The sequence below is a fragment of the Polypterus senegalus genome, chromosome 14 (assembly GCF_016835505.1).
Source record: "Polypterus senegalus isolate Bchr_013 chromosome 14, ASM1683550v1, whole genome shotgun sequence".
NCBI lineage: Eukaryota > Metazoa > Chordata > Cladistia > Polypteriformes > Polypteridae > Polypterus > Polypterus senegalus.
The window spans coordinates 130,142,859-130,159,670 of NC_053167.1; the positions used below are offsets into that span (position 1 = coordinate 130,142,859).

General features: G+C 39.5%; 1 protein-coding gene across 3 annotated transcripts in view; it reads right to left on the reverse strand.

Annotated features, from left to right (window-relative positions):
* LOC120515052 (ubiquitin-conjugating enzyme E2 U-like) overlaps positions 1-16,812 on the reverse strand; it is a 161,646-nt gene that overhangs the window by 48,133 nt on the left and 96,701 nt on the right. For all 3 annotated transcript variants that reach the window (XM_039735760.1, XM_039735757.1, XM_039735758.1), the window contains exons 6-7: positions 14,277-14,403; positions 3,506-3,578 (exon numbers count right to left, since the gene is read on the reverse strand). In XM_039735760.1, coding sequence (XP_039591694.1) covers positions 3,506-3,578; positions 14,277-14,403 — 200 coding nt within the window. The remainder of the gene's footprint in view (positions 1-3,505; positions 3,579-14,276; positions 14,404-16,812) is intronic.

Below are 16,812 nucleotides of genomic sequence, written 5' to 3' on the forward strand. Positions count from 1 at the left end.
AATACATAAATAGGTATATACAGTGGTGTGAAAAACTATTTGCCCCCTTCCTGATTTCTTATTCTTTTGCATGTTTGTCACACAAAATGTTTCTGATCATCAAACACATTTAACCATTAGTCAAATATAACACAAGTAAACACAAAATGCAGTTTTTAAATGATGGTTTTTATTATTTAGGGAAAAAAAAATCCAAACCTACATGGCCCTGTGTGAAAAAGTAATTGCCCCCTGAATCTAATAACTGGTTGGGCCACCCTTAGCAGCAATAACTGCAATCAAGCGTTTGCGATAACTTGCAATGAGTCTTTTACAGCGCTCTGGAGGAATTTTGGCCCACTCATCTATGCAGAATTGTTGTAATTCAGCTTTATTTGAGGGTTTTCTAGCATGAACCGCCTTTTTAAGGTCATGCCATAGCATCTCAATTGGATTCAGGTCAGGACTTTGACTAGGCCACTCCAAAGTCTTCATTTTGTTTTTCTTCAGCCATTCAGAGGTGGATTTGCTGGTGTGTTTTGGGTCTTTGTCCTGTTGCAGCACCCAAGATCGCTTCAGCTTGAGTTGACCAACAGATGGCCGGACATTCTCCTTCAGGATTTTTTGGTAGACAGTAGAATTCATGGTTCGATCTATCACAGCAAGCCTTCCAGGTCCTGAAGCAGTAAAACAACCCCAGACCATCACACAAACATGCAAAAGAATAAGAAATCAGGAAGGGGGCAAATAGTTTTTCACACCACTGTAAGTAAATAAACAAGCAAACACACACACATTCTTCAGTCTGAATGTGCACTAGAATGACTTTAAAGCAAGAAAATCAAAAAGAAAGAAAATTTCTGATTTGTCTGTCACTGTCACAGTGAGGCATTATGCAGGCTACTAGACGGTTGTGGCGAGTGCCCTCTTCTACGCGGTGGTGTGCTGGGGTGGCAGCATAAAGATGAAAGACGCCTCACGCCTGGACAAACTTGTTAAGAAGGCAGGCTCCATTGTAGGATTAAAGTTGGACAGTTTAACATCTGTGGCAGAGCGACGGGCATTAAGCAAACTCCTGTCAATCATGAATAATCCACTGCATCCACTTAACAGTGTCATCTCCAGGCAGAGGAGCAGCTTCAGTGACAGACTTTTGTCACCGTCCTGCTCCACTGACAGATTGAGGAGATCGTTTCTCCCCCACACTATGCGACTCTTCAATTCCACCCGGGGGAGTAAATGCGAACATTAATTTTATTTTAATTCTTTTCATTTTTATTACTATTTAATTTAATATTGTTTCTTTGTATCAGTATACTGCTGCTGGATTATGTGAATTTCCCCTTGGGATTAATAAAGTATCTATCTATCTATCTATCTACTACTACTACAGTATATAAGAATATAGTGAATAGAGCTGCACAGCTGCTACATCTTTAGTTTGAACCATTCAGACTCAACCTGCCTGTGTAATGATACAACAGTAGTGGCTCCGATTGCAGATATTGACAAGACAGTGTAAATGAGGGACCAGTTTAAATGTGAATAGTGCAGTATAGGAGATGGTCCTTAAGATGCTTTGGAGATAAGTGCACTGGCAATGATAACATTGTTAGTGACATGGGGCAGCCATTAAGAGCAGATGCTATACCTCAATTTAATACTAAGAGCCCCGGGGGTATGGGGAATAACAGCATACAAATGGCTATCTATTGATTTCTTTGGTGATAACCAAAGTTGTAAGGACACCTGGGGCTTCTGGAAAATGCTCACAGGAGTTCCCGGAGACACTCTTGACCACCGGAAGGGGCTTACAAGCCAACAAGGGTTACTTCTGGCTAAAGTTTGAAAGGTTCCTCCTGTGACAAGACATGGGAGCTTGGAGTCAGAAAGCTAAAAGACGGAGGAAGGACAGAAGTTGTGAAAATATTTACTGTGACAGTACTATTATATTACTATTATATTAATGAAGTTTTGTTCCTTATATTTTTCACCATTGTTTTGTTAGTGATCCGTGTCTGGTGCATCACGTTGCTGTTCATTGTACTGTATTACAGCTGTACTTTTCCAGTTTTTTTCTTTGATTATTATCTTTCTGTGTCAGTGAGACTAGCAACAATTACCATACATTTTATTGTACAGTAACTTATAACATTCTCAAATCCACCTAATCCAATTCAACCCAAGTCTTGGGGTACCTGGAGCCAGGGTGCAAGGCTGAAACCATCTCAGAATGAGGCACCAATACATCCCCTAAGCCCACTCATGCATACACTCACACATGGTCACTTTAGAATTCCCAGTTCACCCAACTTACATGTTTTAAGAATATGGTGGGAACATATAGACTCCACACAGACATACAGCAAACATGGAATTCAAGCCCAGAAAGCTGGATCTATGAGGCAGCAGTGTTAATAGCTACACCTCCATGCTGTCTCTATAAACAACAGAGTGAAATGAGGAGACAGTAAACTGAACTTTATTTAGCAAATTCATTAGGCTATGTCAGGCTTCTCACGCCATCTCTGCTGATGCTGAAAAGCTCTGATTTCAGTTACCCTTACAATCATTATGCAGGTTGAATTTTGGATGGATAGATGGTCTTTGACAGTGTTCTCTTTCTTCTTCTTCATCTTTTCCCACTTCTATGTGGGGTCTCCAAACACCTCGGTCCTGCACCTCCTCGCCAGTCAAGCTCTTTTCCTTCACATCTTCTTTTACATAATCCATCCACCTCCACTTTGTCCTCCCTTGCTTTTTCTTCCCCAGTACTTCCATTCCAATTACTATTTTGCCCACATATTCATTGTCTCTCCTCATCACATGTCCATACCACTTCAACCTACTTTCCTCTCCTTTCTTAGATTTCCCTCCCACTTTTGTTGTATCTTTTCTTATTCTGTTCTTTTTCATAACTCCTTACTTCCATCTCCACATTCTAATTTCTGCCACATCTAACTTCTTCTCCTGCGCCCCCTTTACTCGCCATGGCTCAGCTCTACACATCATTGCTGGTCTTTCCACGGCCTTATAAACCTGACCTTTAACAATCACCTTAATTCATTGATCACCCAATACTCCTGACACCTTCTTCTAATTGTTCCATCCACTCTGCTCTCCGAGTTATCTCTGCTATCTAGCGCGCCATCTTGGGCTACCACTGTCAGTAGCTCTCCCTGCAGGCTAACATCTGAATCCTGATCATCATTAAATCTCATAGATTCTGTCCCCTTCCTATTTATCTTTAATCCTCTATCTTCTTTGTGACCTGAATTTGAAAAGTGAGTTGGAAGCTCTTAGTTTTGTCTCCATGTAGCCTTTAACCTTCAGCAGGATTACTTGTACGTATCTGTGACTAGTTTGCAAGCACTGGGATCAATGATATGGAAACAAGCAACATTACATATTCACTTTCTGCAATTACATTGCTGTAAATCATCCAACATATGGTTTACTGATGTGTGTACTTTGTTAAAACATTACAAAAAGCAGCATCTCATAAAAATTCAGCATTTTCTCTTACGTGTCTAGCTCAGTAGTTCCAATGTATTTCGAAAATAAAGTAGGCGAAGAAATTTGACCAAGGTCCGGTTCACCTGAAAAAGAAATTGATGAATTGATCAATCATTAATTTAGTTTTATTTTATATAGCACATAATCCATCAGAAGGCACTTTACAGAACAAATCACATTATAATATAGTATTAAACTGAAAAAAATCTGAATTACATTTAAAAAAGAACAAAAACAAGTCAAAATATAAATACAATATTGACAGACACTAATCCCAGCTTTGGAGAGAACCTGCCATCAAGAATAGAAAACATTAAAGTGAGGAAACAGAGAAAGGAACTGGAGCTGGAGAAGTTTTAACAGAGTAAAGCATGATGGCGTCTGGACTCAACGGCTACAGCTGGAAGGGCAATTCAACCCTTACTTCATCTTCATATGAGGTTCTTTCATCTGATTGGCTGGCCCGGGGCTGACTCAGCTGTGGAATGGCCAATAGAGGGAGGCATCTTGATGGACTCTGAACAAATCCAAATCGTATTACGTGTCTACTGTTAAATTCTGCTCTGTACTTGTAATATTTTGATTGCACTATTGTATTGTATTGATGGTTATTTGTGTTTTGTTCTGTGCATTTTATCATATTTACCTCGCTTTTTTTTTTGACACCCACTGAACGCCCAACCTATGTGGAAAGGAGTCTCTCTTTGAGCTGCCTTTCCCGAGGTTTCTTCCATTTTTTCCCTACAAGGGTTTTTGTTGGGAGTTTTTCCTTGTCTTCTTAGACATCCACTGAACAGTGTCATCTCCAGGCAGACGAGTAGCTTCAGTGACAGACTTTTGTCACCGTCCTGCTCCACTGACAGACTGAGGAGATCGTTCCTCCCCCACACTATGCGACTCTTCAATTCCACCCGGGGGAGTAAATGCTAACATTACTCAAAGTTATTGTCTGTTTTTACATGCATTTTTGTTTCTATTTAATTTAATATTGTTTTTTTGTATCAGTATACTGCTGCTGGATTATGTGAATTTCCCCTTGGGATTAATAAAGTATCTGTCTATCTGTCTGGAGCAGTGGTGCCCAACTCCAGTCCTGGAGGGCCGCAGTGGTTACAGGTTTTCATTCTAACCCTTTTCTTAATTAGCGACATCTTTTTGCTGCTATTTAACTTCTTTTAAATTCATTGTAATCGACTTGCTCTTGAAGATTCTGACCCCTCAATTGCTTCTTTTTCCTTAATTAGCAGCCAAACAATAATGAGATACAAAACGAGCCAAAACAGGGCCAGCAAACTGTGACCATCATACAAAATCTGAAAATAAAGAAAGGTGAAGGTCTCAGGAATGCTGATCTGCTCTTAGAAAAGAGAAAATCCACAATTTTGGAAATGTCTGCTATTGCACAATTAGAGAAGCAACAAGCCATAAAATTATAAACAAATTTAATTAACGACGAGACTCAGCGCCTCATTAAGCAACTGGTTGGAGTGAAATTGGTTTAAGTTTGAGGTCCTGACTTCTGTTGTGTTCTCACTCACTTCACATTTCACTTCTGTTTGGGTGCCATTTAAGGAAAGAAATGAGGCAATTCAGAGGAACGATGAAGAAATTCAGGGAAACATTTCATAAAAACCAAGTCAATTTAAATTAATTCAAAAGAAGTTAATTTGCAAAAACAGATCACTAATTAAGAAAAGGGTTAGAATGAAAACCTGCAGCCACTGCGGCCCTCCATGACTGGAGTTGGGCACCCCTGATCTAGAGAGTCAAGGCTGGGGGGCTGTCAAGAGGCAGGGTCTGTTAAAACCCATTGTGGCACTTCTTGTGTGATTTTGGGCTATATAAAAATAAATGGCATTGTATTGTATTATATATGTTGACTCAGTGCTGAGCCTTGTGGGTCTTTTTTGACCCGATTTAGACAACTCTGGATTACTAATTTTTCACCCCAAACTTATTTTATAAAGATTGCCCATCTTAGACCATTGCACAACAATGATCCTAAATTTTAGAACAAATGACATTTAGAATGTTAGGGGTTGTAAACAAAGTAGCCTCATTGGAGAGTAATATCCTATAGTGAGTCAAAATTGACCTGGAGGACAAAGCAGTATTCAAAATGCCATCAACTGTACAAAAATGTGACATTTAGAAACTGTTTTGCTTTTCCTAACGTTTGGGCACTTGTCAAAAAGCCTTCATATGAACAAACTACCCGAAATGCAGTGGGAAATCCTTTAAAGTCAATGGTGGATTAAAACTCACCAGAAAGACAGGGAAATTATGGGATGTGTATATGTTTGTACTGTCCCTAATAGTAAATGTAGGAAAAGTCGTGAACAGATAAAATTTGGGTTGATTTTACTGATGTCAAAGTCAAATTTAACCCAAAGATGTTATTAGGGTTAAGTGAGTGAAGAGGTATACTTTCGGCATTACTTTAAATGTTACTGTTGGGGAGGCCTCACAAACATACCTATGTAGACCATTCTATGGAGATGAAGCCACAAAAGTAAATCAATAGTCAACAAAAGATGAAAACAAATCACAGGCAGACAATAATGGATACAGAAAATGACCTGATTCTTAAAATTTTCTTACCCGTGATTACTAGTTTAACTATATTAAGCACAGCTGTAGACTCTACTGAGCATAAAAGATCTTCCTCACATACAGCTGGCGTTGTCAGTAAGTCACTCCCAAAGCCACTTAATCCAGTTCAGGGTCTAGTGGGGCTGGACAGTTGGTGTTGTATTGTTTCTAAATAACCTCTCCATGTCAACAAGGTGTGCTGCCTCAATGACTACAGACCTGTCACTCTCATATTTGAATGGCTTACAGCCAGCTTCCTGTCTATCAAGCTCTTGGATCTTTAGCAGATTCCTCACAGGGCAAATAGGTCATTGAAGGATGCTGGGATCATGACAACATTTAAACTAGTGGCTCTCCAGTTTAACCCTGCAGGTACAGTGCCCCCCATAACGTTTGGGACAAAGACCCACTTGTCTTTGATTTACCCCTCTGCTCCAGATAAAAAAATCGGGAGTGGTCTCCCCTGGACTTTCTCAAATACTCAGATATGGGGATGGATATTTGAGGAGTAAACCGCAAGACAAGGATTCTATTTTTATATTACATACATTAAAGAACCATCAACAACAAATCAAATCAAGTTAATAATATATTGAAGAATTATTATAAAAGTAAAGCTGAATAAATTGGACTCTGCAGCTGTATGAATAAAAGGTAAAGTACCACTTCCTGTTAGTGGAAATAGCCCAAGAGTTGAAAGAAATCTACATTTTGTACCTAATACTTGTTTGCAAAATTGGGTTGACCAGTGAAAGCAAACTCAAGTTATTGTGTGTACGCACACACACGCACACCCACACACACACAGACATAATTTCAAAAATGATATTTTCGGACTCAGGGAGGTCTAAAACTTCGAGATTCATCAAAATCTCGAAATGGAACTTTTTGGAGGATTCTAATACTTTCCCTGTGCTTCGTATACGAGAAAGTAAAAAGTACAAATCAAACACAGACATGATTAAAGTGCACATTGCCGACTTTCATTTAAGGGGATTTGCATACATTTCTGTCACATCATGTAGTCATTTCAACAGTTTTTATACATGGTCTATGGATTTATAGTATGTCAATAAGAAACTAGATACCCCACGCGGCTCTGCCCATGTAGTAGTGAAACAGGACAAACTTTAAAAGTCAGTAAAAAAATAATAAATAAAAATGTAATTCTGGCCAAGCGGAAGGTATGTACACTCCAATGTCAAACGTTCCCACTGTATCTGATCGTGTTCAGCTCTGACGGGAGAGCATCTCTCGTGTGGGGAGAAAAGCGCATGGCCGAGATATCTCTGCCAATGAGCAGCTACCATCTAAAACACATGTAGCTCTGGTCTCTCTCTCAAAAACATCAAATGTTACTTCTTAACAATCTGTAGATGATGATATCTGCTAAACAAACAGGCATAGCTAGCTAAGCGGAGGCAAGGTACGCTCCAACACGCGGCAAGACGTAGAGAGACTCAAATGGAGGCTGCCGCGTGATTGAGAAGGGCACCACCTACTCCCCCGCCTTCTACGTGTCTCTCAGATTTGCGTCAATAAATCTGTGCTATGATATGTATGCAATAAGAGAAGTTGTAAAATTAATCAGAACGTTCAAGCAAATTATAGGAAAAAACCCAATCTAAAGCTGTTAAGTAGTTCTCTCGTGAAAAGCGGACAGACATACAGACCGACAAACAGACGTTGGATTTTATATATTGTGGAAGATCAGCCTTGACACAGACAGACATGCAGACCACAATGTCCCAAAACACACACTGTTTATTTTCCGGCTTCTTTTTACAGCACACACGGTGAACAAAGCACCACAATAATGCTCACAGTCCATCTTTTCCTTCCTTCTCTTTTTTCTCTGCTACCTCCATTCCTCTTCCGCAAGCTCCTTCCTCTGCATTCCGAATCCGGCTCCTCAAATGGAGTGAGGCGGCCCCTTTTATAATGCACCCTGATGTGCTCCAGGTGCTCCCTGATGACATTCCTGCAGCACTTCCTGGTGTGGCGGAAGTGCTGCAGTCCATGGCTCCAGAACTATCCAGGTGCCCCCTGGCGGTGGCCACAGACCTTCACAGGGCTGAACTTCCAAGCTCCGTGGCCCCCCATGCAATCCAGGGGGGCTGCCCTCTTGTGTCCTGGGGAAGGAATTGTCCTTCTCCAGGTCCTTTGCTTCTCCAGGCGTCCCGGTGGGGCAAAGTCCCCTGTCGTCTGTCACAATCTACTATATATAAAATCCTAAGCCTAAAAGTGCAACATTTTTTGCAATGACTTTATGTCACACTTTAAATTTTAAAACCTACATATATATGTTTGGTATCATTCTTTTCAAAATTTATCGCACTACAAAGTGATGTTGTTAGATTTTCAGATTCATATTCCGTTTTTAAATTATAAACTAAAAAATATCAAGAACTCACGTCCTACGAGACAAGACTTTGTGCCAAGAGATTTAACCACGCTGAGGCTGGAAATAAAGCACAAAGAGTAGGACAGCTGATGTACAGACTTTTAAATGTTTGATGTGCCATGCGAGATGCAGATCACGTGGCACGGCAGCAGCACCAGCTGATTGAGCAAAGAGGAGGTAAAAAAACAAACTGTTATTTGTTTCCCATTGTATCACCGTTTAAGAGGGGGTTTTGGAGGATCGACCGCGTCTTCTTGGGGTGCATTCAGCCCCCCTCTTCAATGTGACTCAAAGTGGCAGGCACATAGTGTAGGCCAGGAATGGGGTTGGCAATCGAAGTGAGCAGGGGAGAACCACCTAGTGTGTATATATATATATATATATATATATATATATATATATATATATATATATATATATATATATATATGTATGTATGTATATATATATATATATATATATATATATATATATATATATATATATATATATATATATACTTATACTGTATACACAGGTCTATAAATATTTAGACGGAGATAACTTTTTTTCCAATTTTCGTTCTGTACATTACACAATGAATTTTAAATGAAACAACTCAGATGCAGTTGAAGTGCAGACTTTCAGCTTTAATTCAGTGGGTTGAACAAAAAGATTGCATAAAAATGTGAGGCAACTAAAGCATTTTTTAACACAATCCCTTTATTTCAGGGGCTCAAAAGTAATTGGAGAAATTAAATAACTGGAAATAAAATGTTCATTTCTAATACTTGGTTGAAAACCCTTTGCTGGCAATGACAGCCTGAAGTCTTGAGCTCCTGGACATCACCAGATGCTGGGTTTCCTCCTTTTTAATGCTCTGCCAGGCCTTTACTGCAGTGGCTTTCAGTTTGTTTGTGGGCCTTTCTGTCCGAAGTTTAGTCTTCAACAAGTGAAATGCACGCTCAGTTGGGTTAACATCAAGTGACTGACTTGGCCATTCAAGAATTTTCCACTTCTTTGCTTTAATAAACTCCTGGTTTGCTTTGGCTGTATGTTTTGTGTCATTGTCCATCTGTATCATGAACTGCCGCCCAATCAGTTTGACTGCATTTAGCTGGATTTGAGCAGACAGTATGTCTCTGAACACCTCAGAATTCATTCGGCTGCTTCTGTCCTGTGTCACATCATCAATAAACACTCGTGTCCCAGTGCCACTGGCAGCCATGCACGCCCAAGCCATCACACTGCCTGACTCCACCGTGTTTTACAGATGATTTGGTATGCTTTGGATAATGAGCTGTTCCACGCCTTCTCCATACTTTTTTCTTGCCATCATTCTGGTGGAGCTTGATCTTGGTTTCATCTGTCCAAAGAATGTTTTTCCAGAACTGTGCTGGCTTTTTTAGATGTTCTTTAGCAAAGTCCAATCTAGCCTTTCTATTCTTGAGGCTTATGAGTGGCTTGCACCTTGCAGTGCACCCTCTGTATTTACTTTCATGCAGTCTTCTCTTTATGGTAGACTTGGATATCGATACACCGACCCCCTGGAGAGTGTTGTTCACTTGGTTGGCTGTTGTGAAGGGGTTTCTCTTCACCGTGGAAATGATTCTGCGATCATCCACCACTGCTGTCTTCCGTGGATGTCCAGGTCTTTTTGCGTTGCTGAGTTCACCAGTGCTTGCTTTCTTTCTCAGGATGTACCAAACTGTAGATTTTGCCACTCGTAATATTGTAGCAATTTCTCGGATGGGTTTTTTCTGTTTTCGCAGTTTAAAGATAGCTTCTTCCTCCTGCACGGAGAGCTCCTTTGACCGCATGTTGTCTGTTCACAGCAAAATCTTTCACATGCAAGCACCACACCTCAAATCATCTCCAGGCCTTTTATCTGCTAAATCGATAAGACATAACAACGGACTTGAACACACATGCCCATGAGTCAATTGTCCAATTACTTTTGAGCCCCTGAAATGATGGGATTGTGTTAAAAAAATGCTTTAGTTGCCTCACATTTTTATGCAATCATTTTGTTCAACCCACTGAATTAAAGCTGAAAGTCTGCACTTCAACTGCATCTGAGTTGTTTCATTTAAAATACATTGTGGTGATGTACAGAACGAAAATTAGAAAAAAGTTGTCTCTGTCCAAATATTTATGGACCTAACTGTGTGTGTATATATATATATATATATATATATATATATATATATATATATATATATATATATATATACTGTATATAGATGTAAAGACTTCTATTTCTACCTTAACCATAAATGCTTAATTCTCCTATGTCATTTTCCTACTAATTTATATTTTTCAATGTAGTTTGCTCCCTTTATTGTATCCTTATAATGACAGTTAGCATTGGGAAGAGTAGACACCAGTACAACTGAATCTGATCTCTAAAAAGGCTGCAGTTACGTCAGCATAAAACCTGTTAATTAGTCTGCAATTAGGAAATAAATGCATAAATTACCAGAACAGCTAGAACAGTAAAGCAGACAGTTAAAGAAGTCTGGATTATCACAGAAAGCACTGGCCATTGTCTCCAGGTCCATTACTGAAAGTGTTTTGACCTTCTCCATTACAGTTTGGTATGGCAATCTCTCTGAAGAGAGAGGGTGAAATGCTTCATAACAATTTGATGCCACCTCCCTGCTGTGAACGGACTCGGCACTTGCAGACTGAAATGTATAGCTATTAAGAATGTTATGTGAATCTTTTCATCCCACCCATACTCTGCTCACTCCCCTTTTATTTGGTAAACGGCTCAGGTCAATCATGTTCTGGACTGCCAGATTTTGCAAAAGTACAAATCCACAAAATGTGAGAGGCACAAACTTAACATCTTAACCTTAAGTGTCTTCTACACTAATCCAACAAACATGTCAAAGTGTTTTAAAGTGTGTTTGAGGGTTGCTGGGGAGTGCGGAGTACAGGTATCTGTTTTAATTCCATGCAGTTGATGTTCTAATGGTAATAAAGTATTTGCTTACTTGTTTCAAAGGTATTTGTATATTAATTTTAATTTGTATTCAAAAGCATTAGTAATAGTTATTTGGAGTATAAAATAGACTTTGGTAAATCAAAACACCACATTAGTCATAATCAGATCATTGCTTTTTTCTGCATCATTGTACATGGGCATCAATTTTAATATGTGTTTTTTTTTTTAATTAGGATTTAGAAAAGCTGTAAGATGGTAGGGTAGGGCGGCACAGTAAGGCACATCTAGTGCCCTGGGTTCAAATCTTGCAACCAGATGTCATTTTGAAATAACATGTTCTCTTCTTGTCTGATTAGGTTTTCCTCCATTATTCTGGCTTCCACCAACATCCAGGTCACTCACTGTGTAGAATGTGCAGGGGATTCCGTGTTGACTTTGGTTTTCTCTAATACTGGAACGACATGGGGAGTGGTGGCTCTGAGGCTAAGGATCTGCGCTGGTATCCAGAAGGTAGCCGGTTCGAGTCCCTGTCACTGCCAAAAGAGATCCTACTCTGCTGGGCCCTGGAGCAAGGCCCTTAACATACAATTGCTCCAGGGATGCTGTACAATGGCTGACCCTGCGCTCTGAAACCAAGGGGTATGTGAAAATCTAACAAATTCCTAATATGAGAAATTGTATAATGCGAAATAAAGAACAAAAAAATATATATTAGGTTACTTTCTCTGAACTGGCCCAGTAGGCATTAATATGGATGATGTGATGCATTTTATGAGCCAACTCTTAAGCCACCGTCAAACCGCATGACTTTTTTAATGATTTTCAGTTGTAGCCTTTTATTTAGTGAGGTGGGGTTAGTGACCCAGTTAAAGCGGTCTGCACCCCTCCTTGACAAAATCAAGCTGGTTTGAATTTGTCTTAACTCAAAGAATGCACCCAGAAGCACAACGCACACAATGAATCCATAAGGAAGAAAAGACAACAGGTTTTTGGACCACCTAAACAGAAGAGGGGCCTGTCTGTGCAATACATTCAATGTCTTATGTTTGTCATACCATAACAGAATGGAAACTGGAAAAAGGAAGGACTGAGATTGTGGTTGAACTTGCCATAACAGGAACGCATTCATACAGGCTCTGGCGCAGTCAGGTAGCATGCCCATGGGCTATCAAAAATGAGGTACGCTTTAAAACTGCACTGGAAAGTCATGAGAAAGTCATGTGATCTGTCATCCCCTGCAATACCTAGTTATGGAATCTGACATCCTCGAGAAGATGAGACCAGAAAACTGCAATCTTTAAGTCTGACATACTCACTGAATAGAAATTATGCAGTGAGCTTCCAGTAATTGTTTGATATAAATATTATTTTAAAATGTTTGGGGGTGTCTGTCTCATGTGTTCCATTAGGTTGCTGCCTTTTTGTTGTTTGCCTCTTTGTCATTTTGATAGTTTTTGCCTGTGAATGATGCAATAAAACTGGAGCTAACTTGCATACTTTGACAGCAGCACTAGTACGTATAGATATGGTAGTAGCATTATTTTCCTTTACAGTTGATGATATCCTGGATATAAGAGGTGTGCGGACTGGAGCCATGAAATGCACCAGGACCCTCTCCACTCTTGGTGTATATATCGCTCTCTGCTTTGTCAGAAGAGGCTCAGACACACTATAATCATGTAATGGAAAAAAGCAAAAACGGAAGTGATGCAGAGCTGCAAGTGCATGGGGGCTCACATGAACAACAAACTAGACTGGTCTGACAACACAGTGGTACTGAACAAGAAGGGCCAGAGCACACTGGACTTGCTAAGGAGACTCGGGTCTTTTGATGTGTGAAGTAAACTGCTGGAAATGTTCTACCAGTCCATAGTAGTCAGTGTGGTGTTCTACACTTTGGTCTCCTGGGGAGAAGTAACCAGAGCTGAAAAGAAACACAATGCCTGAACAAACTTACCTGGAAAGCCTCCTCCAGCACAGAGCCAAACCTGGACACACTGGAAGCTGTTGAGGAAAAGACGATGGGGACAAAACTGGATGCAACCATGAAGAATCTCCTCCAGGAGGTGCTCTCTTGAAGCAGTTTTAGCCACAGGCTCGTTCTACCATGGCATTGCTAAGAAGCTCTGGCAATTCAATGCTTCCACCCAATGTACCTGTTAAGTTTATTTTTATTTATTTATCAATTGATTGGCTGAATTATTTGTCCTGTGAGTCTGTATCCTTGTTTATTATGTTTCTGCTACTGTATGCACCTGAATTTCTCAATGGCATTAATAAAGTTTATTAATCCGATTGAAAAACAAATATTCAATTGGACATTTGGAAATGTATAAATAGCACTGCTGATCATTCTGTATATACGTTCTGAAACCTGCTTAATCTAATTCTGGAGGGCAGTGAGCCAGAGCCTAAGACCGCTGGATGCAAGGAACTAATTGTGGCTGGTAGTCCATGGCTGGCCACACACATTCCCCACACTCACATTCCCTCCCAGTTTTGAGTTGCCACTTCAGCTAACACATATTTTGGTTATGTGTGATGAAAATCTGAGTACCTGGCAGAAAACCAACATAAACATTTGGAGAACATGCAAACTTCACAAAGATACTCAAACCCAGTCTCTTGGAAATATGAGGCCAAAAGGGCTAACTACTGCGCCATTTGTCTAACAAACAAAAAACATTTCAATACAAAGTTAATATATGGTGACGCTACTTAAAATAGAAGGCCTTATCTTAATTAAATATAGTCACAAAAATGCTCGGAATGTGAGCAGACTAGCAAGATATAGTTTGCTGCTCACAATTTTTTTAAAAGCACATTAATAACTCCAGATATAGTAAACATCCTCACCTTTGATCCGCTTACTCTTGCTGACACAGTCCAGCACCACTTTTGTGAACAATGATGGGTTGGTCCTGCACATTTCAGCAGCCTCCAGATTTACAGCATCCTCTGTCACTGGGTTGGACAGCAAGACCTACAAAAAGGAAGTTAAAGATTGCACTCTGATAGTTTTAAAGATTCCATAATAGCTTAAAATTATACCTCGCACCTCTGGCACAGCTTTTTACTAGGGAATCCATTTCCAGAAGGGTTTATCCATTCCTGGGAATTCAGGAATCCCGCATGTCGGACTCCCGGGGATGACACAGTGCACGGTTTTTAGAACGACTAACACTTATTTTTAATAAAACTACTGCAATATGTTGACACCAATAAAAGACTAACCTTATCTACAAGCAGTTCATGCTGTCATATAAGTACACTAGCAGAATACCCGCGCTTCGCAGCGGAGAAGTAGTGTGTTAAAGAAGTTATGAAAAAGAAAAGGAAACATTTTAAAAATAACGTAAGATGATTGTTAATGTAATTGTTTTGTCATTGATATGAGTGTTGTTCTCATATCTATATCTATATATATATATATCTATATATATATCTATCTATATATATATATATAGCAAAATACCCGCGTTTGGCAGCAGAGAAGTAAAAAGAAAAGGAAACATTTTAATAATAACGTAACATGATTGACAATGTAATTGTTTTGTCATTGTCATGAGTGTTGCTGGTATATATATATATATATATATATATATATATATACACACACAGACACACATATATAAACATATATATACACATCATATATATATATACATATATATATACTGTATATATATATATATATATACACACATACATATATACATATCTACATATATATTGTATATACACATATATATATACAAATCTACATATATATATATCTATATATACAGTGGTGTGAAAAACTATTTGCCCCATTCCTGATTTCTTATTCTTTTGCATGTTTGTCACACAAAATGTTTCTGATCATCAAACACATTTAACCATTAGTCAAATATAACACAAGTAAACACAAAATGCAGTTTTTATATGAAGGTTTTTATTATTTAGGGAGAAAAAATCCAAACCTACATGGCCCTGTGTGAAAAAGTAATTGCCGCCTGAACCTAATAACTGGTTGGGCCACCCTTAGCAGCAATAACTGCAATCAAGCGTTTGCGATAACTTGCAATGAGTCTTTTACAGCGCTCTGGAGGAATTTTGGCCCACTCATCTTTGGAGAATTGTTGTAATTCAGCTTTATTTGAGTGTTTTCTATCATGAACTGCCTTTTTAAGGTCATGCAGGTCATAGCATCTCAATTGGATTCAGGTCAGGACTTTGACTAGGCCACTCCAAAGTCTTCATTTTGTTTTTCTTCAGCCATTCAGAGGTGGATTTGCTGGTGTGTTTTGGGTCATTGTCCTGTTGCAGCACCCAAGATCGCTTCAGCTTGAGTTGACGAACAGATGGCCGGACATTCTCCTTTAGGATTTTTTGGTAGACAGTAGAATTCATGGTTCCATCTATCACAGCAAGCCTTCCAGATCCTGAAGCAGCAAAACAACCCCAGACCATCACACTACCACCACCATATTTTACTGTTGGTATGATGTTCTTTTCTGAAATGCTGTGTTCCTTTTACGCCAGATGTAACGGACATTTGCCTTCCAAAAGTTCAACTTTTGTCTCATCAGTCCACAAGGTATTTTCCCAAAAGTCTTGGCAATCATTGAGATGTTTCTTAGCAAAATTGAGACGAGCCCTAATGCTCTTTTTGCTTAACAGTGGTTTGCGTCTTGGAAATCTGCCATGCAGGCCGTTTTTGCCCAGTCTCTTTCTTATGGTGGAGTCGTGAACACTGACCTTAATTGAGGCAAGTGAGGCCTGCAGTTCTTTAGACGTTGTCCTGGGGTCTTTGTGACCTCTCGGATGAGTCGTCTCTGCGCTCTTGGGGTAATTTTGGTCGGCCGCCACTCCTGGGAAGGTTCACCACTGTTCCATGTTTTGCCATTTGTGGATAATGGCTCTCACTGTGGTTCGCTGGAGTCCCAAAGCTTTAGAAATGGCTTTATAACTTTTACCAGACTGATAGATCTCAATGACTTCTGTTCTCATTTGTTCCTGAATTTCTTTGGATCTTGGCATGATGTCTAGCTTTTGAGGTGTTTTGGTCTACTTCTCTGTGTCAGGCAGCTCCTATTTAAGTGATTTCTTGATTGAAACAGGTGTGGCAGTAATCAGGCCTGGGGGTGGCTACGGAAATTGAACTCAGGTGTGATACACCACAGTTAGGTGATTTTTAACAAGGGGCAATTACTTTTTCACACAGGGCCATGTAGGTTTGGATTGTTTTTCTCCCTAAATAATAAAAACCATCATTTAAAAACTGCATTTTGTGTTTACTTGTGTTATATTTGACTAATGGTTAAATGTGTTTGATGATCAGAAACATTTTGTGTGACAAACATGCAAAAGAATAAGAAATCAGGAAGGGGGCAAATAGTTTTTCACACCA